At 39.8% G+C, this 23,811-nt stretch overlaps 1 protein-coding gene across 1 annotated transcript in view; it reads right to left on the reverse strand.

The window, feature by feature from the left end:
• Positions 1 to 713: 713 nt before the first annotated feature.
• The window catches only part of LOC133616759 (E3 ubiquitin-protein ligase XIAP-like), a 28,719-nt gene continuing 5,621 nt past the window's right edge, over positions 714 to 23,811 (reverse strand). The window contains exons 2-9 of the mRNA XM_061976347.2: positions 22,142 to 22,280; positions 21,902 to 22,054; positions 16,983 to 17,039; positions 10,197 to 10,358; positions 4,944 to 4,994; positions 4,810 to 4,839; positions 3,117 to 3,156; positions 714 to 976 (exon numbers count right to left, since the gene is read on the reverse strand). Coding sequence (XP_061832331.1) covers positions 816 to 976; positions 3,117 to 3,156; positions 4,810 to 4,839; positions 4,944 to 4,994; positions 10,197 to 10,358; positions 16,983 to 17,039; positions 21,902 to 22,054; positions 22,142 to 22,280 — 793 coding nt within the window. The 3' untranslated portion in view covers positions 714 to 815. The remainder of the gene's footprint in view (positions 977 to 3,116; positions 3,157 to 4,809; positions 4,840 to 4,943; positions 4,995 to 10,196; positions 10,359 to 16,982; positions 17,040 to 21,901; positions 22,055 to 22,141; positions 22,281 to 23,811) is intronic.

A 23,811-nucleotide genomic window follows, 5' to 3' on the forward strand; every position in this document is an offset into this window, starting at 1 on the left:
ACTGTAAATGCTGTATTAAAATAGTTTCTACTTTTTACAAAAATGATAACATTTGAACTACACACAGATTGCTTCTTGAAATAATAGTCACTATGTAAAAGAACATCTCTTCAAAAAGACAATATCCTTGTACTTTACACAACCTTAACAGAAATGAGCTATTTTCAATTGTGCTATGTGGTACATCAAGAGTTATTGTACTGCAAAAAGTAACCGCCGGTAACCAGACGACACTTTAAAACAAAAGTCATATTTTTAATTTTACACATTTAAAAACTTAACAACAAAAGTCATTGTGGAGAGGGACGTGGTCCACGCGTTCCCTGCGGGCAGGGCGTGTGCAGGTGCCGGCCATGAAGCAGATAGACAGGTGAGTGGATATCTCAGCTGGAACGAGACCATGAGGGGAGGTTGATGGAAGCCAGGAGGGTGCAGCTGAGGAGGTGGCGCCGAGGAGCGAGCAGGGAGAAGCGGAGCTGAAAAGCAACTCGCAAAATACTTTTCCTTATTTGCAAAAATAAAGAAGTCTGTATGTCCTTCCTTTTCATCTCACTCTCCCTCCTGGCTTCCATCAACCTCCCCTCATGGTCTCCGACGCTGCTAATAAAGAAACAGGTGATTAGATAACTCCTTCCAGCTGAGATATCCACTCACCTGTCTGCTGCTTCATGGCCGGCACCTGCACACTCCCTGCCCGCAGGGAACGCGTGGACCACGCCCCTCTCCACAGTCATATTTTAATATTACACATTTAAAAACTTAACAACAAAAGTCATATTTTAATTTGAGACATTTAAAAAAATCAGATCCAGCCCTTAGCTGATGTAGGTTTTCACTTTTTGTGCAATGAAGCCACAGCAGATTGGACACCAGTACACAGCCTGTGCACAGACCTCACATGTGGTGAGGTGACCACACGGGACAAAGACTATACAGGACTTTCTGTCCATGCAGACACTGCACTCCAGTTCCTTGCCTGGAAAATAAATAAAACAAATTGTATTAGTCAATTAGATTAGATATTTGATTAAACTTCAATCTGTCCTGTCCTATTCTGATAACGCAGATAAAATCATGAACAACACATTAAAGGCATTTTTTTCAATTTTAGTTGCCCTTATTTTTTGTCTATACTTTTAAACTGTTTTTTTAATATTAAGTTATGCTGTGAATAAATTCCCTACATTGGTGTAGCATTAAATAAACCCTACTTCTGTAACAGTGGCCACTCTGTGACCACACATCCCCATTTCAGAAGTGAAGTCAAGCAGCACTGGCTAATGAGCTAACAAGCCCCATTGTCCAGTGCAGCACTTAAGGCATCAGGCAATAAAGTTTACATCAATCACATACAGTCACACAGCCACACTTCTTTCTGCTCTTTTTTTTTTTATTATTAGACACGTCAAATCGTGTAAGAATAACAATATTGTAACTTAGACATGCATGGTCCCATTTTATTGTTTCTAATAGGGTTTGATTTTGTAGGTTGTTGATATAAACTGAACCCATCAAGGCTCAAAGTGACTTGTTCTCGAAAATATAAAACTTGCTTTATCAGTATAATGCTTCAAATCCTGCTTTGAATATCACTGTAACCATCATTCGTTGCTTCCTTATATATATGTATATGAATGTGTATATATATATATATATATATATATATATGTGTGTGTGTATATATATATATATATATATATGTGTATATATATATACAGTATATATATATATATATATATATATACATATTAGAGATGTCCAATAATGTTTTTTTTGCTGATATCCGATGGAATTAACACATTATTATGCCTAGGTTGGGGGGGGGGGGGGGGGGGGGGTAATATTGTAGCGTCCCAGAAGAGCTAGTGCTGCAAGGGGTTCTGGGTATTTGTTCTGTTGTGTTTATGTTGTGTTACGGTGCGGATGTTCTCCCGAAATGTGTTTGTCATTCTTGTTTGGTGTGGGTTCACAGTGTGGCGCATATTTGTAACAGTGTTAAAGTTGTTTTTACGGGCACCCTCAGTGTGACCTGTATGGCTGTTGACCATGTATGCATGCATTCACTTGTGTGTGTGAAAAGTCGGCACGCAAAGGCAGTGCCTTTAAGGTTTATTGGCGCTCTGTACTTCTCCCTACGTCCGTGTACACAGCGGCGTTTTAAAAAGTCATGAATTTTATTTTTTGAAACCGATACCGATAATTTTGAAACCGATACCGTTAATTTCCGATATTACATTTAAAGCATTTATCGGCCGATAATATCGGCAGTCCGATATTATCGGACATCCCTAATACATACATATATACATATACATGAATATATATACATGAATGAATGAAAATCATCAGCACAAATTGTTGCATTAATTTTTGTTTTGTTGGTTAAAATGTATTTCTCATTATTTATGTAGTTTATTAAATTTTCAAGTTGGTTAAAAATGTTTATAGTTTAAATAGAGATTCAAATGTTTTCAATCTCAGGCAAATTGATACACATTAAATATGTGTTAAGGACTAAAAAACATTGTTAACAAAGTTAGTCTGTGTAAGTAAATCTATATTTATTTATTTATTTTGTTTCGTTATTTTAATATGGATACAGTGTTATGCAGCGGTGTACTTATAACAAATGCTATCGACAAATTATGCCAATTATAGTTGCAAAATATTTTCTTCTTCCTGGGTTAGGTAGACGGGGTGTAACAAATAATTGATAAGCACTGGTCTAAATGTACTTGGCTGAGGTTTAGAGCCTTTGTGATCACGTGGCTCTCAACAACCGTGGGGTGTAAATGCCAGGAGCCTGCCCTGTTTGACACAAATAAACCATACCATACCAAAATTGATATTGAAAAATGTTCAACCTAAAAAGTATTGGCGGTACTGGCCCTTTGTATTTTCATGGTATCGGATCAACACAAAAAATGTCAGTATCGCACTCGTATCAGGGTGGTCACAACATATGGCTAAAATGTGCCTGTTTGTGTAAAACACTGTTGACATAGCGTACATGTGGTGTCGGATAAATATTGTGATATATTGAAAGTTACTCCGACACACCTGACTCCATATTAAATAGGTTTTAAATTGAAAAATAATACTTTAAAGACATTTACCATTTTTGTCTGCAGGTAATCCCTTCGGCGGTCTTGATATCTGAAAGCACATGTGTTCATAGTTCAGAACAGACCAAAAATATATAACATCTTTGAAAATATAACTAAATAGGCTGGAAAATGTAGAGATTTTGAATAGATCTGCATCATGCTTGCTTCTTTTCACTGAGCTTGGTGTAACAAAGTGCAGTGTAAGTACCAATATACATTTTCTATAACAAATTAGGTATGACTACTTATAAATCACTTTATAGTGTCACAATACAAAAATCTAGCTGTTCAGCATGTACTTTATTTAAAAATTCCAGCGAGGGCTGCATACTGAATGTTGAGACTGCTTTAATTCTACTTTTTTTAAAAGGCTAAAAAAAAATCATATTATAGATACAAAGTCAAATCTTTGTACTGGTTGTTGGTATCAACATTTTCGCTTTTCTGTTACGCTCGAGACTCGAACCTGGGTGGCTGGCGTGAGAGAAGAGCGTGCTAGCTACCAAGCTAAAACCCGGGCTCAGGCCCGGTAGCTGGCATGCTTGTCTGTCATGCCCGCGACCAAGGTTCGAGTCCCGGGCATAACAAAAAGCAGGGACTGAACCATGCGGGTTACACAAGCTTAACTGCTATTTTAAAGTTAAAGTACCAATGATTGTGGCGAAAATATCCTCTGCATTTGACCCATCACTCTTGATCACCCCCCAGCAGCGGTGGCCACGCTCGAGAATCCTTTATGGTGATTTAACCCCCAATTCAAACCCTTGATGCTGAGTGCCTAGCAGGGAGGTAATGGGTCCCATTTTTATAGTCTTTGGAATGGGTTTGAACTCACGACCTACCGATCTCAGGGTGGACATTCTAACCACTAGGCCACTGAGTAGATAACCATAGCTGCTAGCATGCCTTCTCCTGCTTGTTCTCGGTGTGTAACACGTATAGCACCGTCCTAATACTTAACAATACTTAAGATAATAAGAAATGCTGTTTATTTGCTGTAATGGAGGTGATTAATAACTTACGGGACTGTCTCCACACTGTATATGGCAATACACAATTAGCTACAAGCTAGTCAACCGGTGGAATAAAAATACAATGTCAGCCATTAAAAGGCTATCACATACTTTTTCATAAAAATCGTCCGATAATGACTGGTGACCGATCTGTCAACACATTCCTACATAAGAAACTAAGAAATGTAGGTTTTTTTTGCAGCAATGGAGGTGATTATTAACTTGAGGGAGTGGCTTCACACTGTATTTGTGGATCAAGAATTAACAGCGAGCTTGTCAGCCTGGAGATTAAAAATTAATAGAAAAGATTGGTGTTTGTGATCGGCATGAAAAGGCATTAATCTGCAATGGCGATCACATACTTATTCAAGAAAATCGGTGGCTGATCGATCAGCACATCCCTTGTTAGGAGTCTTTCGAGATTTCTTAAACTGGTGTGAAGGTAAATTGATAAACTAATAGGTATTTAATTATATTTCCTGGATCCTCAATATAAAGACTCCAAAATAACTCAAAGTCAAAATAAAGACACGTAATTGAATTAATGCGATGGCAACATGGCATGAACTACAGGTTAAGGGCCTGCATTTTTAACTCATGTATACGATTTAAGGCACCGTAATCATTCAATGATGCTCAGCTTTGAATGTTCTCATCACATCTCCCAACTTTTCTGTCAGTCCATTTACCTGCTGTCTGAGCGCATTCAGTTCATTCTTCTGCAAAAAAAAACCCAGACATTACATACATATGATCATACAGCTGTGCAATGAAGTAATGTGATTAATAAAAATAGCCTTACAGTAGTAAAAGTACAACAAACCTGAGCTGTAAATGCTCTAAAGACTGGGCGAAACATTTTCTTCACCTTCTCCTGCAGCAGATCATGCATGTCAGTGAAACAATTGTACATTTGATATACATGTGTAGCATGTTTTGCATTTTGTAAATACAGTAAAGTTAGGGTAGCACATTGTCATTTGTTTTAGTACAAAAAGTTGTAGTAGTTTTTTCTTCGATCCCTCAGGCTGTACTGCATCAACAAGCGACATGTGTAAAGGATATGGGCTCAGAAACACTTCAGAAATCAACTGTCAGTAACTACAGTTGGTCGCTACATCTGTAAGTGCAAGTTAAAACTCTCCTATGCAAGGCGAAAACCGTTTATCAACAACACCCAGAAACGCCGTCGGCTTCGCTGGGCCTGAACTCATCTAAGATAGACTGATACAAAGTGGAAAAGGGTTCTGTGGTCTGACGAGTCCACATTTCAAATTGTTTTTGGAAACTGTGGACGTCGTGTCCTCCGGACCAAAGAGGAAAAGAACCATCCGGATTGTTATAGGCGCAAAGTTGAAAAGCCAGCATCTGTGATGGTATGGGGGTGTATTAGTGCCCAAGACATGGGTAACTTACACATCTGTGAAGGCGCCATTAATGCTGAAAGGTACATACAGGTTTTGGAGCAACATATGTTGCCATCCAAGCAACGTTACCATGGACGCCCCTGCTTATTTCAGCAAGACAATGCCAAGCCACGTGTCACATCAACGTGGCTTCATAGTAAAAGAGTGCGGGTACTAGACTGGCCTGCCTGTAGTCCAGACCTGTCTCCCATTGAAAATGTGTGGCGCATTATGAAGCCTAAAATACCACAACGGAGACCCCCGGACTGTTGAACAACTTAAGCTGTACATTAAGCAAGAATGGGAAATAATTCCACCTGAGAAGCTTAAAGAATTGGCCTCCTCAGTTCCCAAACGTTTACTGAGTGTTGTTAAAAGGAAAGGCCATGTAACACAGTGGTAAAAATGCCCCTGTGCCAACTTTTTTGCAATGTGTTGCTGCCATTAAATTCTAAGTTTATGATTATTTGCAAAAAAAAAAAAAAAGCTTCTCAGTTTGAACATTAAATATCTTGTCTTTGCAGTCTATTCAATTGAATATAAGTTGTAAAGGATTTGCAAATCATTGTATTCCGTTTATATTTACATCTAACACAATTTCCCAACTTATATGGAAACGGGGTTTGTATATCTTGAAGTCGACGCCGCTGTTTTTTTCCCCAGACACTCGAAAATAAAATAAACTTCATAAACATTATATAGATTCACCCGGTCACATCATTTGGTACGCCTGCACATTCGCCGATTGATTCAGACGCGCATAAAAAAACTGCTTTGGGCAGCATTTATATAACCGCATGTTGGTGTTAATATGCACATATTATTCATTAGATGAAAATACTACTTATCCTTCCTTGTGGTCTACATAACATTTGATACTTTATACTTTCCAGACCGTTTTCAAGCCGCTTTCTGACCGTCGCTTCATGATGCACCTTTTTCAGGGCGGCCTCATTTACGTCCCTCCACTTCGTATTCACCCCGTTAACCATGTTGTTTTTAGCGCTTCCATATGAAGTCTGACAGATTTAAGTTACAACAAACGCTACTTTGTATTAGAAAAAGCACAACAGGCGAATAAACCAAAAGAACTTAACTACAACTTCGGACTACAACTGGATAAAAAATGGTAGACTCGTACAAAGCTCTTCCATATATGGAGATATTCGCTGACGTAACTAAGACAAAATTCCAAAAGGCTTGTTTGGAACAAGTTTAGAAGAAGGCAAGATTGTTTTCTACACATCTCTCATTTCAAATATTCGAGACTAATTGGGATCCTAAATGCACAAAAACAGGTACCTACAAACAACAAAAGTTGGTTTTGCATAATAGGACCCCTTTAATGTTTAAATAAGTACATCCACCTTAGAATAATACATAATGTTGGATATAGAAAACATACAAATCCTTTATTTATTAAATCACAATTATTGAAATTCAATGATTTGGTGCATTTGCAAACAGCTAAAATGATGTACAAAGCAAACTACAACCTGCTACCCAAGAATGTACAACAGTTCTTCTCAACAAAAGAGGAGGAATATAACCTTAAAGGAAAATCTAATTTAAAACTGTCAGGCTTGTCCCTGACAGTTTGGTTAAGTTTTAGTTTTTCCTCTGTGTTTGTTTTATTTCCTGTCAGCACTCTTATTTTGGTTCAGTTTCCTGTTTGTCTCTCTGAGTGCTGTGTCCCCTCAGCTGTGGCTGATTGGCACCTGGCCACACCTGGTGTCAATCAGCCAGCTGCTAATTGAACCTGCTTTGCACTCCAGTCAGGGCTGGAGTAATGTCTACCTGTCCTTGTCAATGTGATTGTCATTACTACTTGTCATTGTAACGGTAAGCTTTATTCTGTAGCTGTTTGCAGCTTTCTGTCTTTTTGTTCCTAGTTCCTGTTTGCTCGTTCTTGTTCCCTGTTTCCAGTTTGTCCGTTCCTGGTTCCTGGTTTGAGTTTTACATTTATTTTCGACATTAAACCATGTTTTCCCGCACAAAGCCTGCCTTCTCTGCATCTTGGGGTTCGTCACCAACAACTCGTGACAAAAACATTTGTATGCTCGTACAACACTTAAAACATTTAGTATATCAGTATGTGGAATTAAATTATGGACCGGATTAACCAAAGAAATCAAACAAAGCACCAATATGATTCAGTTTAAGAGACTGTTCAAACTACAAGTGTTCACAAAGTACACAGAACAAAAATTATGACATCTTGAACCCTTTTTTTTTTTTTATTGAGACAAAGATTATGTATGTATTTAATATTTGTATGCTTACTATGGTACATTATTTAATTATTATTTATTTGTTCACTGTTCTGTTACAGAGAACAAGGAAATTGGATAAAATTGCTATGTATGAAAAGGGGTAGGATTAAATAAGCTCTGCTTCTTCCTACTTCTTTTTCGACGAGCTGTAATGAAACAACTGGAAATACTGTATGTGATGCATCACATTGTATCGTATGCATGTTTGAAATAAACTGAAACTGAACTGAACTGAACCGAACCTCACATAACCAGACCGCGTAACCTTGCAAACAATTCCTCTCATTGACTACGAACACATTTGACCTCCTGCTTACGGCGTTCCACGCGCCTCGCATTGCACAGGGGATTCTGAGAGATGTAGTTTATTTTTAGACCCGGCCAACGCTAAAGGGCTGGAAAAAACTACACGCCAAGATTTTGTTTGATACCATCAGGCGTCACGGTATTATTGTGAAGACTTTAAAACCGAAATACCGCGGTATCTGCAATACCGTTACACCCCTACTAATAATGGGTTGAATTTACTTAGCCCTTTTCTAGATAGTGAAAGCGCTTTAGAGCAAGAACTGAGAACCCATCATTCTCATATTCATATCTCATATTCAAATACTTAAATGTTATTCATGTATGACATTTTTAAATGTAATTAATTTCATTGACAAGCAGTTCTATTATGGCTGGGGTGCTCACACTTTTTCTGCAGGCGAGCTACTTTTCAATTGATCAAGTTGTGGGGATCTACCTCATTCATATATATAATTTACATTTACTTATTTATGAAATATATGTTTTTGTTAACAAGTTAAAGGTGTTTAATGATAATACAAGCATGTTTAACACATAGTTAATATTGTTAAAAAATTAAAGGTGTTTAATGATAATACAAGAATGTTTAAAACATATAGTTAATATTGTTAACAAGTTAAAGGTGTTTAATGATAATGCAAGCATGTTTAACACATATAGTTAATATTGTTAAAAAATTAAAGGTGTTTAATGTTAATACAAGAATGTTTAATACATATAGTTAATATTGTTAACAACTTAAAGGTGTTTAAAGATAATACAAGCATGTTTAACACATATAGTTAATATTGTTAATAAGTTAAAGGTGTTTAAAGATAATACAAGAATTTTTAACACATATAGATTCCTTTCTTTCATGAAGACAAGAATATAAGTTGGTGTATTACCTGATTCTGATGACTTGCATTGATAGGAATCAGACAGTGGTGCTGATAATGTCCGCATTTTCGAATGGAGGAGAAAAAAAGTCCTCCTTTCTGTCCAATACCACATGCAAGTGGTTGGTTTTTGGCATCTTATTTGTCCAGCTTCCGTACTCCTTTGTATACACTTTTCAAGAAATACATTGTCGGCAAACTCCGTAGCTTGCTAGCTTGTGCACGCCAGCTTTCTGAGACTCTTATTTTGTTAGCGCAACTGTGCAACTGTGCAGTCGGTCTTTGGAGTTTTGACGACAGGTACGGCGCCAGTCTGTTGAAATAAAGTGTTTCTCGCCTTCCAGTCGGTAATTTTAATGAGCTGGCAGCAGCCAGCGTCATCTCAGAAGACCCTCGGGTGCCGTGAATGTCAATCAAGTGACGAAAGTGACGTCATAGTGAAGATTTATGATCGCTCATTTTTAGGACTATTTTTTTAATGCCTGGCTGGTGATCGACTGACACACCCTCCGAGATCGACCGGTAGCTCGCGATCGACGTAATGAGCACCCCTGTATTATGGTCATACTCTTGTTTGCTAGCGGCTACGATTTCAGTACTATTGAAGATCTTTGCTCCTTCTCTTAACGTGGACCCCAACTCAAACAAATTGAAAAACTTATTCGGGTGTTACCATTTAGTGGTCAATTGTACCTGGGGATAGGTTGATTGGCAACACTAAATTGGCCCTAGTGTGTGAATGTGAGTGAGAATGTTGTCTGTCTATCTGTGTTGGCCCTGTGATGAGGTGGCGACTTGTCCAGGGTGTTTCCCGCCTTCCGCCCGAATGCAGCTGTGGCTCCAGCACCACCCGTGACCCCGAAAGGGACAAGCGGTAGAAAATGGATGGATGGATGGATGTACGGAATATGTACTGTACTGTGCAATCTACTAATAAAAGTCTCAATCAATCAAAAACTACATTTTCTGGATGTTCGCGCTACCATCTGAGTCATGCCGCCTCAAAAATTGTAAACAGAACATCATCGTCATTTATTTAGCAATGATAGCAACTTCCTTTTTTGGTCTGGTTCCTACCGTTATCGTCCACACCTGTACCATTAAGGAACTGCGTTTCAGTACCCATCCCAATGCGTGAGTATATGTGACAATGAGGTTGTTCTCAGCAGCAAAGTACATTTACAACAACAATATTCAAAAACATACTCACTGTCATATTCCTCTTGTCTTCCTCATATGCTTTCTTAGCCTGTTCCTGCAGGGAGATGAACTCAATGGTCTTCATCTTCAGGTCCCAAGAAAGGTTTTTGTTGATCTCCATTGTTCTGCTCAGCGCTCGAAGGAGATGGTCCTGCTGAGTAATTAGCTTACTCTAGAAACATACAAACAACAGCATGAGCAACACCACCTTGGATAATGACACAGAAGTGATAGAGCCAGTGAAAATACAGTGATACCTCGGTTTTAGTTAGTAATCCGTTCCAAAACTAATAGCAAATGAAGATCGAGTCTATCTGAATTGTGCGCAAATCGAAACAATTGTTCCCATAATAAATGATGCAAATCCGATTTGTTACATTCTCGACACGCAACCACATGAACACAAAAATATGAACGGAAAAATTGATGTGAAATACAATTAAATTAGAACTTTTGACTTTATTGAAAACCCTCATTGGGGAGCAGAGAGGTTAGGGGGAGTGAACAGAGAAGCCACTCCAATCCGTTTCAAACAGGGGTAATCGATCGTGGCGGCCCGCCACGGGAAAATAAGTCGCCACACCTTAAAAATTATTTTTGTAACAACGTGAAAACAGAATAATGTAAGCTACAAAAGAAGTCAAACGAAGACTTACACTCTTTTTTAATTTTTATTGCCAATCTTATGCTAATAATCGGCCCAATTCCAACACACATTCCCTCCTGTCTGTCTCCATGCTTCACTCCCAGACACACAACTAGAGATGTCCGATAATGGCTTTTTTGCCGATATCCCGATATTGTCCAACTCTTAATTACCGATTCCGATATCAACAGATACCGATATATACAGTCGTGGAATAAACACATTATTATGCCTAATTTTGTTGTGATGCCCAGCTGGATGGATTAAACAATGTAACATCCATCCATCCATCCATCTTCTTCCGCTTATCCGAGGTCAGGTCGCGGGGGTAGCAGCCTAAGCAGGGAAGCCCAGACTTTCCTCTCCCCAGCCACTTCGTCCAGCTCTTCCCGGGGGATCCCGAGGCGTTCCCAGGCCAGCCGGGAGACATAGTCTTCCCAACGTGTCCTGGGTCTTCCCCGTGGCCTCCTACCGGTTGGACATGCCCTAAACACCTCCCTAGGGAGGCGTTCGGGTGGCATCCTGACCAGATGCCCGAACCACCTCATCTGGCTCCTCTCGATGTGGAGGAGCAGCGGCTTTACTTTGATCTCCCCCCGGATGACAGAGCTTCTCACCCTATCTCTAAGGGAGAGCCCCGCCACCCGGCGGAGGAAACTCATTTCGGCCGCGTACCCGTGACCTTGTCCTTTCGGTCATAACCCAAAGCTCATGACCATAGGTGAGGATGGGAACGTAGATCGACCGGTAAATTGAGAGCTTTGCCTTCCGGCTCAGCTCCTTCTTCACCACAACGGATCGATACAGCGTCCGCATTACTGAAGATGCCGCACCGATCCGCCTGTCGATCTCACGATCCACTCTTCCCCCACTCGTGAACAAGACTCCTAGGTACTTGAACTCCTCCACTTGGGGCAGGGTCTCCTCCCCAACCCGGAGATGGCACTCCACCCTTTTCCGGGCGAGAACCATGGACTCGGACTTGACAAAAACAATGAAACAAGGTTTTCCAAAATAAATCAATTCAAGTTATGGAAAAAAATGCCAACATGGCACTGCCATATTTATTATTGAAGTCACAAAGTGCATTATTTTTTTTAACATGCCTCAAAACAGCAGCTTGAAATTTGGGACATGCTCTCCCTGAGAGAGCATGAGGAGAATGAGGTGGGCGGGGTTGGGGGAGGCGGGGTTGAGGTGGGGGGAGGGGGTAGCGGGGGGTGTATATTGTAGCGTCTCGGAAGAGTTAGGGCTGCAAGGGGTTCTGGGCATTTGTTATGTTGTGTTTATGTTGTGTTACGGTGCGGATGTTCTCCCAAAATGTGTTTGTCATTCTTGTTTGGTGTGGGTTCACAGTATGGCGCATATTGGTAACAGTGTTAAAGTTGTTTATACGGCCACCCTCAGTGTGACCTGTATGGCTGTTGACCAAATATGCCTTGCATTCACTTGTGTGTGTGAAAAGCCGTAGATATTATGTGACTGGGCCGGCACGCAAAGGCAGTGCCTTAAAGGTTTATTGGCGCTCTGTACTTCTCCCTACGTCCGGCGATTTCAGAAGTCATAAATTTAACTTTTTGAAACCGATACGGAAAATTTTTCAACCGACACCGATAATTTCCGATATTACATTTTAAAGCATTTATAGGCCGATAATATCGGCAGTCCGATATTATCGGACATCTCTACACACAACACTTCCTCATTCTCCGCCAATCTCCTTTCTGGCACAGTGTGTTCACGATCATGGGAACAATTACCGTATTTAGTATAAAGAATATAAATTGCTCCGGGGTATAAGTCGCACCGGCCGAAAATGCACAATAAAGAAGGAAAAAAACATATATAAGTCGCACTGGAGTATAAAGTCGCATTTTTGGGGGAAATTTATTTGATAAAACCCAACACCAAGAATAGACATTTGAAAGGCAAATTAAAATAAATAAAGAATAGTGAACAGCAGGCTGAATAAGTGTACGTTATATGACGCATAAATAACCAACTGAGAACGTGCCTGGTATGTTAACGTAACATATTATGGTAAGAGTCATTCAAATAACTATAACATATAGAACATGCTGTACGTTTACCAAACAATCTGTCACTCCTAATCGCTAAATCCCATGAAATCTTATACGTCTAGTCTCTTACGTGAATGAGCTAAATAATATTAATTGATATTTTACGGTAATTTGTTAATAATTTCACACATAAGTCGCACCCCCGGCCAAACTTATAGTCCGAAAAATACGGTAACACCAATAACACATTAACCTATATATAACCTATTTGCGCACTGTTTACTAGTGAAGCACCGAAAATTCGACCACTGAAAAAAGACCCAAACAACACTGCCTAAACCGTATGTTGCGACAACGTAAGCAATACGCACGCTATTGTCTGCAGCAGAGGCAGCATGTCTGCGATGTGGATGTACTTTAATATATTCCACCGACAGTAATCTACAAAATGTAAATGTGCAAATAATAAGAGGTCGGTGTTGACTGACATCAGGCTCGCTGCAGCTCTCCCTTGTCAAGGAGCGACAGACGTAGAGTCTCTAAACATGAGTAGAGTCCACAATAACCAGAAAAAGACGCTAGATTTGTTGCTAGTCGTTATTAATAAAGAAACAATCTCAAAGGATTGCAGAAGTCTCTAAAACTTGACGAACATCTCTACAAACTACATTGTACAATATGCAGCAAGAATTAAAAAATAGAGCAAAATTATATACGATAAAATGTATGTAAATACTAGGGATGTAACGGTACACAAAAATGTCGGTTCGGTACGTACCTCGGTTTAGAGGTAACGGTTAATTTTCGGTACAGTAAGAAAACAACAAAATATACATTTTGGGGTTATTTATTTACCAAATTTGCAAAATCTTCCACCAAAAATATTTTTCTTAGTGGAATATTTGATGTTAAGTAATCGGAACTTTGGATAGGTCAATATTCATAATAACATTGATTTTGATTCAATATTATGTTTTCGGCAAAGACAGTTTGAAAGAAAAAAAAACAGCTTTGTTTTATTAGTCAACATTGCAACTTTTTCTAAATTACACTTAACCTTTAAGCTTTTTTATTTCACTTTTGTTATGTTTTTGTTTATTTTAATAGTATTTTTAGAATGTGCCGTGGGCCTTTAAAACATTAGCTGTGGGCCGCCAATGGCCTCCGGGGCACACTTTTGACACCCCTGTTGATATTAAAAAATTAAATCTGATAAATCTATGGATAAAAAGCAGAGCCTGGCGACGCATGCGCGTTTATCATAACTCTCTCTCTCGCTCAATTTGTCTCTGCCCCTCCCTCACGAATGCTGCTGCGCGCACAATTTGTTTTGTTTTTAACCCCTTCTTAACCCTGAACGTACATTGAAAATACACGCAACCCTAACTCAAAATGCCGGACATTCGAGGCATTTAAGAAACTCCGCCCTGACAGCTCCGCAAAAGAGGACATGTCCGGTGAAAAGAGGACGTATGGTCAGTCTATCGTAGCCCGTTAGCTGCTAGCATGCCGTGTGTTGTGCCTCGGTGTGCATTGTTTACACAACGTGCGTTACGCTACTTAATATGTCCGTGTGGAAACTCGTTCGGTAAACCTCCGAACCGAACCGGAACCCCCGTACCGAAACGGTTCAATACAAATACACGTACCGTTACACCCCTAGTAAATACCAATTAACACAGATTTGTTTTTAAATGCATGTGTATTTTTTTGGCCAATTTAAAAAAATATGTGCATAATAGCAAATTATTTGACTGTCATGTTGACCACAGCCCTAGACACCCACCCCCCTTCCCCCACCGCCACAGATATGTCGGCAATCTGGGGGAAACCCTGAAAAAGTCAACTTTTAAGAGTGGATGGTTAGTGCTGTAAACTTGCTGACTGATGTCAGCCATCCGTAAACTTAAAGGACTATACGTTGCACCTCACCTCCTGTTATTACTGTACCAAAGCATCGTTCAACCCATCCTTCTGTACTGTTCCACATGTTTTTTCACTATGCTTTCTGTAACCAACCGGACCAAACTCACACGCATTACAAACATAGCAGCTAAAATCATCGGCCTACCCACACCCAACATTTCACATCTAAACCACAGGTCCATCACTCGACTGGCAAACACAATAGTCCAGGATATGACTCACCCACTACACCAATACATCATCCCACTACCATCAGGGCGCAGGTACAGAACTATCAAATTCCGGAAGGGCCCGCATCGGGAAAAGGCTTATTCCTGCACTGCAAAAACTGTAATCTAAGTAAGATTAAATATCTCAAATAAGGGTGATATTTGCTTATTTTCTGTCCGACAAGATAATTCTTCTCACTAAGCAGATTTTATGTTAGAGTGTTTTACTTGTTTTAGGTGTTTTGGTCCTAAATGATCTCAGTAAGATATTACAGCTTGTTGCTGAGATTTGATGACCTATATTGAGTAAAACATGCTTGAAACTAGAATATCAACTGTTGCAAAGCTGTCATCAACACTCACGAGTATAAAACTACTTTTTTAAAGTAAAACTTTCTTATATCAAGCATGAACAAAAAAATCATGACTTTGACACAATTGTGTCTCATAATTAAAACGGATGACAGCCAAATGGACTTTGCGGTTTTATTTTCAATGAAACAAGAGAAAATACGTACTCATATAGTAGTACAGTCGGCACAGTGCAGTAAACGGACAGTTAATATTTAAACATTTAACATGTGACATTTGGCTGGGGGCCGGGCTGAATATATATATATGTATATATGTGTATATATATATATATGTATGTATATATATATATATATATATATATATATATATATATATATATATATAGCGGCTCGTAGACCCTGAGAGTAACAAGCGGTTACCTTGTTGCCTTTCCATTATTAAAAATAAACTAGTTTTTAGTGTAAGTTTGCTGGTTTCAAGAAATGTAATGCCGGGCGCATATCATGATGTCAAGATAATGGCACTAGTATTTACTTAATTTAAGAATATTTTCCAACATATTGAGAAAAAAGGTCTCATATATTTTTTTTCTACCAAGAAAAGTACACTTGTTATTAGTGAGAATATACTTATTTTGAGGTATTTTTGGGTTCATTGAGGTTAGCTAATTTGACATGTTTTGGAAAATCTTGACAAGCCAAATTTTCTTGTTCTATTGGCAGATAATTTTGTCAGTTCAAGTAAAATACACCTAATTTTTGTATTTTTTTCCTTGTTTTTGAACACTGACTTTTTGCAGTGTGCAGCAATAGCCGCCCTAAACAGCAGGCCCGGCCGACCTGTCTGACAAGCCTGTAAATGTGTTGGTCATGTATGATGTATTTTTATTATTTTTGTTCGTGATGTGTAATGTCTATTGCTTAAATGTACAGCAGTGAAAATGAATTTCCCCGAGGGGGACCAATAAATCGAAATCAAGTCAATCAAATCAACAGCAGCAGGCACAACCATTACACACACTGGCCTATCTTACTTCCCGTTGCCGTGTCTCCTTTAACCGTTCCCCGAGCAACTTGTGTTTGCTAGAAACTTTTACATTACTATCCTATTGCAAGAGAAGCCACTTTAATACTTTTCAGCAAGTTCTTTCTTGAATTCAACGTTTCTCATTAGGAGTTGTTCACGGTCAGTGTGCGTTCTATGAACCAATAAACTGCACACACAAAGATGATTTTAAAAGATTGCATGGCATGGAATCTGTATGGTGTCCCAACTCTAAAATAACTAATGCCCATTTTTCACAGACCAACCAACATTTGGAATTCTTTGTTTGGCCGCTCACTTTCAGGATTATACTCTGGCAAACTATGACTGTGTTTGGCCTGTATAAAAAAAACTGACAAATTTTGGTGAAAATATTAATTAAAAAAAAGAATCACACAAAAAGTTGGGCGGACAAAAACTGAAGCACCACTGTACAAGTATTCGCGTTCGATTGTTCATTCACACACATGCAAGGAAAAAGACTTCAGCTCTACAATATTTAAAAGTCACAAACTATTTTGTCTTACTATTCTTACGAACTATAACAGAAAGCTGAACTGTAGGCAGTACTTTAAGTAGACAAATAGCAAAGTAACATAATAGTCTAAAGTTATTGACACATGGAAGACACTTACCTTCTGTTTGATCAGGCCCTTGCAAAACTGCAATGTTTCAGCAAAATCTACCCGCACCTACAAAAAAAAAAATCATAGAGAATTAACATAAAAGTTGATATGACATAATAAAGGTCCACAATAAACAGTGTGCACCAGTGTTTCCCAGTATTTTGTTGAGCCAAGGCATATATTTTACATGAGAAAAATCCCACAGAACTAGGCCCATGCCTAGTACTTTTTCACATTTGAATCAAGATGGTACCAATTCCCGGTACCTGGGAATCGATCCATGTATTCAACGGTACCAACTTTTGTGTTCATGTGTCAAGTGTTAATTTGTTTCATAATAAAACGTCTTGTATTGTCTTGGTTGTTATATCTAGATTTGTTACATCTGAGTCTCATTTGCAAGTATATAGTAGTAGATTTTGCAAGCAGTTGCAATTCCAAAATATTAGATAGGAAGTAGTGAATAAGTTATGGTGTGTTGCCAAATCAGGGAGTAGTCTTGGCCATTAAGCTGAATCTAGTCTTTTGTTGCGCCCTAAATAGGGTTCATACTTTAAGTATTGTTCTTATTACACATCAGCTGTTTGCAACCTACATCTTAGTTGTAGTTTGCATTACCAGATTGAGAGGTGTTGATATCGCCATGTAAAATAATTAATGCTAATTAGTAGGGCTGTGAATCTTTAGGGTGTCCCACGATTCGATTCAATATCGATTCTTGGGGTCACGATTCGATTCAAAATCGATTTATTTTTTTTTTCAATTCAACACGATTCTCGATTCAAAAACGATTTTTTCCCGATTCAAAAAGATTCTCTATTCATTCAATACATGGGATATCAGCAGGATCTACCCCAGTCTGCTGACATGCAAGCAGAGTAGTAGATTTTTGTAAAAAGCTTTTATAATTGTAAAGGACAATATTTTATCAACTGATTGCAATAATGTAAATTTGGTTTAACTATTAAATGAACCAAAAATATGACTTATTTTATCTTTGTGAAAATATTGGACACAGTGTGTTGTCAAGCTTATGAGCTGCGATGCAAGTGTAAGCCACTGTGACACAATTGTTTTTTTTTTATAAATGTCTAATGATAATGTTAATGAGAGATTTGTAATCACTGCTATGTTGAAATTGTTACTAATATTGATACTGTTGTTGATAATATTCATTTTTGTTTCACTACTTTTGGATTGTTCTGTGTCGCGTTTGAGACTCCTCTCAATTGCTCTTTTTATTGCAGTTCTGAGTGTTGCTGGGTCGGGTTTGGTTTTGGGATTGGATTGCATTGTTATGGTATTGCTGTGTATTGTTCTGTTGGATTGATTAATAAAAAAAAAAAAAAGAGAATCGATTCTGAATCGCACAACGTGAGAATCGCGATTCGAATTCGAATAGATTTTTTTCCCACACCCCTACTAATTAGTGTCTATGGCAAATTCAACATGAATTAGCACAGCTCTAGCACATTTAGAAAAGTGGAGCCTTACAGTTGGCATGGGAAATTGTAATTCACCAATCTTTATTGCAGACTTTAAGATCCATTACACACATAAAAAAAACACAATACAAAACATTAAAAATAAAACAGTAAAAACAAAACATTAAAACATAAAGCCCAAATGTCAGTTTCTGACATACAAACATGTGTCCCAATGGTTCCACAGTCCAGATGAGTACCTAACAGAACTGCGGCCAGGGTTCGTTATCACAGTGATTATGTCATTTTCAGACTCAGATGACCTACACATAAACTTATACATAAGGTTGCATAGCAACGCTGAGAAAGTGGGCACCCCAACACTAACAAACAACTGGCTTGCACTGGAGCTTCTTGGAATTCCCAGAAGCAGCCTCATTAAATCATTATAAGCAACCTGCAGCTTCTGTATGCTTTTCTGCTTATACTTTACCCACAGGGGGGCAGTATACAGAAGAGTGCAATAGGCTCTGAATAAGTTTATCTTTACATCATCCGTACAATAATAACATTTCTTTCTCAGCATGTTGGCTTGGGCATACAGCATACGCCGCTGTCTGTATAGGTCATCATCATCACCCAATAGGTCAGTAATGATGTGCCCCAGATACTTAGTTTTATCACACACACTCAGCACCTGTCCTGACAGATAGAACGAAGGAAAAGAGAGGTCCTTGTCTTCTCTTGTTCTACATATGACGACACTCTTTTTGGCATTACATTTCACATCATATTTTAAACCATAATCTGTACATATATTCAGCAGCTGCTGGAAGTTAGCACTGCTAGGAGACAGGATGGCTAAATCATAATTTTAACAACTGAGTCTGCAGTGAGTGCTTGTTTCCCCGCCAAGTGTTTGAGCCATGTCTACAACCGGACGTAATGTCACGTGCAACAAAGATATCCAAATATGTCTTCGATTTTATTTTACGTGAACTGGTATCGTATGAATAGCACTAGGTATATGTGGGGGGGCGTGGCCTGCGGACCTGCAGCGAAGCGGGGCGTGCCAGGACCGGCTTCGAGATTAGCGGCAGGTGCGTAGATGACACAGCTGAGAGTGTTTGTCTGATCACCTGTCGCTCTGTTAAAGGCAGCAGTCGGGAAGGAGAGGGGGTGGTTGTTGATGGTGGAGAGCGAGACACGACACTGGTTCTCGCTCGCGCTCGGCTTCGCTCTCCACCATCAACAACCACACCCTCTCCTTCCCGACTGCTACCTTTAACAGAGCGACAGGTGATCAGACAAACACTCTCAGCTGTGTCATCTACGCACCTGCCGCTGATTTCGAAGCCGGTCCTGGCACGCCCTGCTTCGCTGCAGGTCCGCAGGCCACGCCTCCCCACAGTATATAAAAAAGTTATATGTACAGCAGTCTCTGCCATCTGGTGGGAGGACATAATTGGTCTGCCTGTCACCATGCATCGCTGGCATAGAAAGATGAACAATGATGCATTTTTGGAGCAAAATAAAAACGCATCAGTTAAAAGGACTTGCTCACAGTTGCATTTTTTCAAAGCAAAGGATGTAGCAAAGAACCGTGGCTAGCTTATGTTACCGTTAGTGGTTTAGCAGAACATATTGGTTTTAAAACTGTCAACATTTTTCACAATTACTAAGTTTGTGTAATAAAATTATTAAATGATTGGTGTTTGTGGCAGTTACTCACCCTATCTCGTCAACACGTACACGCAGGGAGCGCGTGCAAACAAACAAAAGCAACAAACAATTTGCAGTCATGTTGTTGCTATGATGGAATATACATTTAATGATGGCTAATGCTAACAATCCAAATCGGTATCATTAGTTAACAACACCCAACGCTAATGCACGTGCATGTGCTAAAGTTAAAAGTTAATGTACCACTGATAGTCACACACACACTAGGTGTGGTGAAATTACCCTCTGCATTTGACACATCCCCTTGTTCCAGGAGGTGAGGGAAGCAGTGAGCAGCAGCAGTGGCCGCGCTCGGGAATCATTTTGGTGATTTAACCCCCACTTCCAACCCTTGATGCTGAGTGTCAAGCAGAAAGGTAATGAGTAGAGATGTCCGATAATATTGGACTGCTGATATTATCGGCCGATAAATGCTTTAAAATGTAATATCGGAAAAATGATCGGTATCGGTTTCAAAATTATCGGTATCGGTTTCAAAAAGTAAAATGTATGACTTTTTACAACGCCGCTGTGTACACGGACGTAGGGAGAAGTACAGAGCGCCAATAAACCTTAAAGGCACTTCTTTTGCGTGCCGGCCCAGTCACATAATATCTACGGCTTTTCACACACACAAGTGAATGCAAGCATACTTGCTCAACAGCCATACAGGTCACACTGAGGGTGGCCGTATAAACAACTTTAACACTGTTACAAATATGCGCCACACTGTGAACCGACACCAAAGAAGAATGACAAACACATTTTGGGAGAACATCCACACCGTAACACAACATAAACACAACAGAACAAATACCCAGAACCCCTTGCAGCCCTAACTCTTCCGGGACGCTACAATATACACCCCCCGCTATCCCCCCCCAACCCCGCCCACCTCATGCTCTCTCAGGGAGAGAATGTCCCAAATTCCAAGCTGCTGTTTTGAGGCATGTTAAAAAAAATAATGCACTTTGTGACTTCAATAATAAATATGGCAGTGTCATGTTGGCATTTTTTTCCATAACTTGAGTTGATTTATTTTGGAAAACCTTGTTTAATGCATCCAGCGGGGCATCACAACAAAATTAGGCATAATATTGTGTTAATTCCACGACTGTATATATCGGTATCAGTTGGACAATATCGGAATATCGGATATCGGCAAAAAAGCCATTATCGGACATCTCTAGTAATGAGTCCAATTTTTCTAGTCTTTGGTATGACTCGGTATCACTCTAACCACAAGGCCAGTTACATATGTACGTAGTTACATCCTTAGGGCCTCGTAGCCGTAAGAGGGCGGGGTATAACATTGTAAAGTTAGCGCCCTCTAGACATCTGTGTAAATGTTGCACAGAGACCTTTAAAAGAAATGGGTTATTTTACTATGAGTGATCGTCAGGTGTTCCGCAGCTTAGTGGTTAAGAACTGCTACTGTACACAATCGGTTCAACATCCATCCATCCATTTTCTACCGCTTATTCCCTTTGGGGTCGCGGGGGGCGCTGGAGCCTATCTCAGCTACAATCGGGCAGAAGGCGGCGTACACCCTGGACAAGTCGCCACCTCATCGCAGAGCCAACGCAGATAGACAGATTACATTCACACTCACATTCACACACTAGGGCCAATTTAGTGTTGCCAATCAACCTATCCCCAGGTGCATGTCTTTGGAGGTGGGAGGAACAACAGAAATGGGTTATTTTACTATGAGTGATCGTCAGGTGTTCCGCAGCTTAGTGGTTAAGAACTGCTACTGTACACGATTGGTTCAACACACACCTGTTTTTCCGAGTCTTGTTGTTTTTCAAGCTGCCTTTTCAGTTCAGCTTTACCCTTCCGAGTGGCGAGTAGGTCAAAGCGACGGGTGGAAAGCCCGGCTGTTGGAGCTTGTGCAACCAATTTTAGTCCCCGTGTAACTCTGCGTCTGGGCAACTTTGGGACAGAAATAGAAGCATTTATTAGTATGAATATTGAAGAAAAACAGCTGAAATACCAACAACAACTTTGAGCTCTACTTACCCTTTGAACCTGAGACATTACATTGACAGCGCCCAACGGGTTGGTGACGTTTTTAATTCGCTCCATTTGTTCACTATGTAGGTCATCTATTCTTTTGAGCACCTGCCTCTCCGTTACTGTGTTCCTGACGCTCTGTAAACTTTTGAATACACATGTCCAAATGTTAAAGGTTGTAGTGAATTTTAGGCCTTGTTCACACTGCAGGTCAATTCTGGGTTTTTTTTTGCCTGTGTGTGACCTGTATCGGATTTGTTTATGTCAATGTGAACAATGCAATTCTAAAATGTTCAAATCCAATCTGGACCTCTTTTGTATGTAGATATAAATCAGAGATGTATTGAATTTGTCTGCAGTCTGAATGCTCCGATCGTGTTCATCCAACCAAATATATCATCAAACAACAGTAAGTGTCATCATTCGTCACCAAAATAAACTTTTGCAAACTAAATAATTGACAAATGTGTAGAAAACAGGCTAAAACATGAATGTTGCACGACTCCTACCTACCACTGCAGACATCGAAGCAAATGTCTCGCAAACTGCGGAAGCCATAATGTTTTGGCCTCTTCCTTTTATAATCTTCTAGATCAGGGGTCGGCAACCCGCGGCTCCGGAGCCGCATGCGGCTCTTTGATCGCTCTGATGCGGCTCAGCAGCTTACTTGCTGAACCCCCCAATTTTCCCGTGAGACTTCCGGATTTCAGTGCCTCTCGCAGAAAACTCCCGGGATTAATGTTCACCGATTTTTACCCTTACGGCTATAATGAGGGCGTGCTATGATGGTACAGCATTTGTCGCCCTCTACAATCTGTATTAACAGCGTGCCAGCCCAACACTTGTTATACAATATACATCTTCTGCTTGCACACGTACGTGACAGCAAGGCATACTTGGTCAACAGCCACACAGGTTATACTGACGGTGGTCATATAAAACAACTTTAACACTCTTACTAATAATGCGCCACACTTTGAACCAAAACCAAACAAGAATGACAAACACATTTCGGGAGAACATCGGCACCTTAACACAACATAAACACAACAGGACAAATACCCAGAATCCTATGCAGCCCTGACTCTTCCGGGCTACATTATACACCCCTGCTACCACCAACCCCCCCAACCCCCTCTCTATGCGTCGGTTGAGGTGGGCGAGGTTTGGTAACGGGGGTGTATAATGTATCCCGGAAGAGTTAGGGCTACATGGGATTCTGGGTATTTGTCCTGTTGTGTTTATGTTGTGTTACTGTGCAGATGTTCTCCCGAAATGTGTTTGTCATTCTTGTTTGGTGTGGGTTCACAGTGTGGCGCATTATTAGTAAGAGTGTTATAGTTTTTTTATACCGCCACCGTCAGTGTAACCTGTGTGGTTGTTGACCAAGTATGCCTTGCTGTCACCGACGTGAGCAAGCGGAAACACCATACAACGTGTGGCTGATCAGGCACGCTGGTTGTAGTGGGTGCTATATGCTGTACCATCACGGCACGTATGACGCTGACAAGCGCCATTCATTTAAAACCTGCGTGCCGCACCAGCTTTCAAATTCCATATAAAGGTGTGGCCAGCATGTCTGAGACCCTTGGTTTATACATAGCACAAAGCAAAAAAAAAACTTTGTATGCAGTGTTATTTTTCATATTTCATTTAAAATTTCAAAAATGTTTGCG

Source organism: Nerophis lumbriciformis, linkage group LG14 (genome assembly GCF_033978685.3).
Source record: "Nerophis lumbriciformis linkage group LG14, RoL_Nlum_v2.1, whole genome shotgun sequence".
In the NCBI taxonomy this organism is placed as follows: Eukaryota; Metazoa; Chordata; class Actinopteri; order Syngnathiformes; family Syngnathidae; genus Nerophis; species Nerophis lumbriciformis.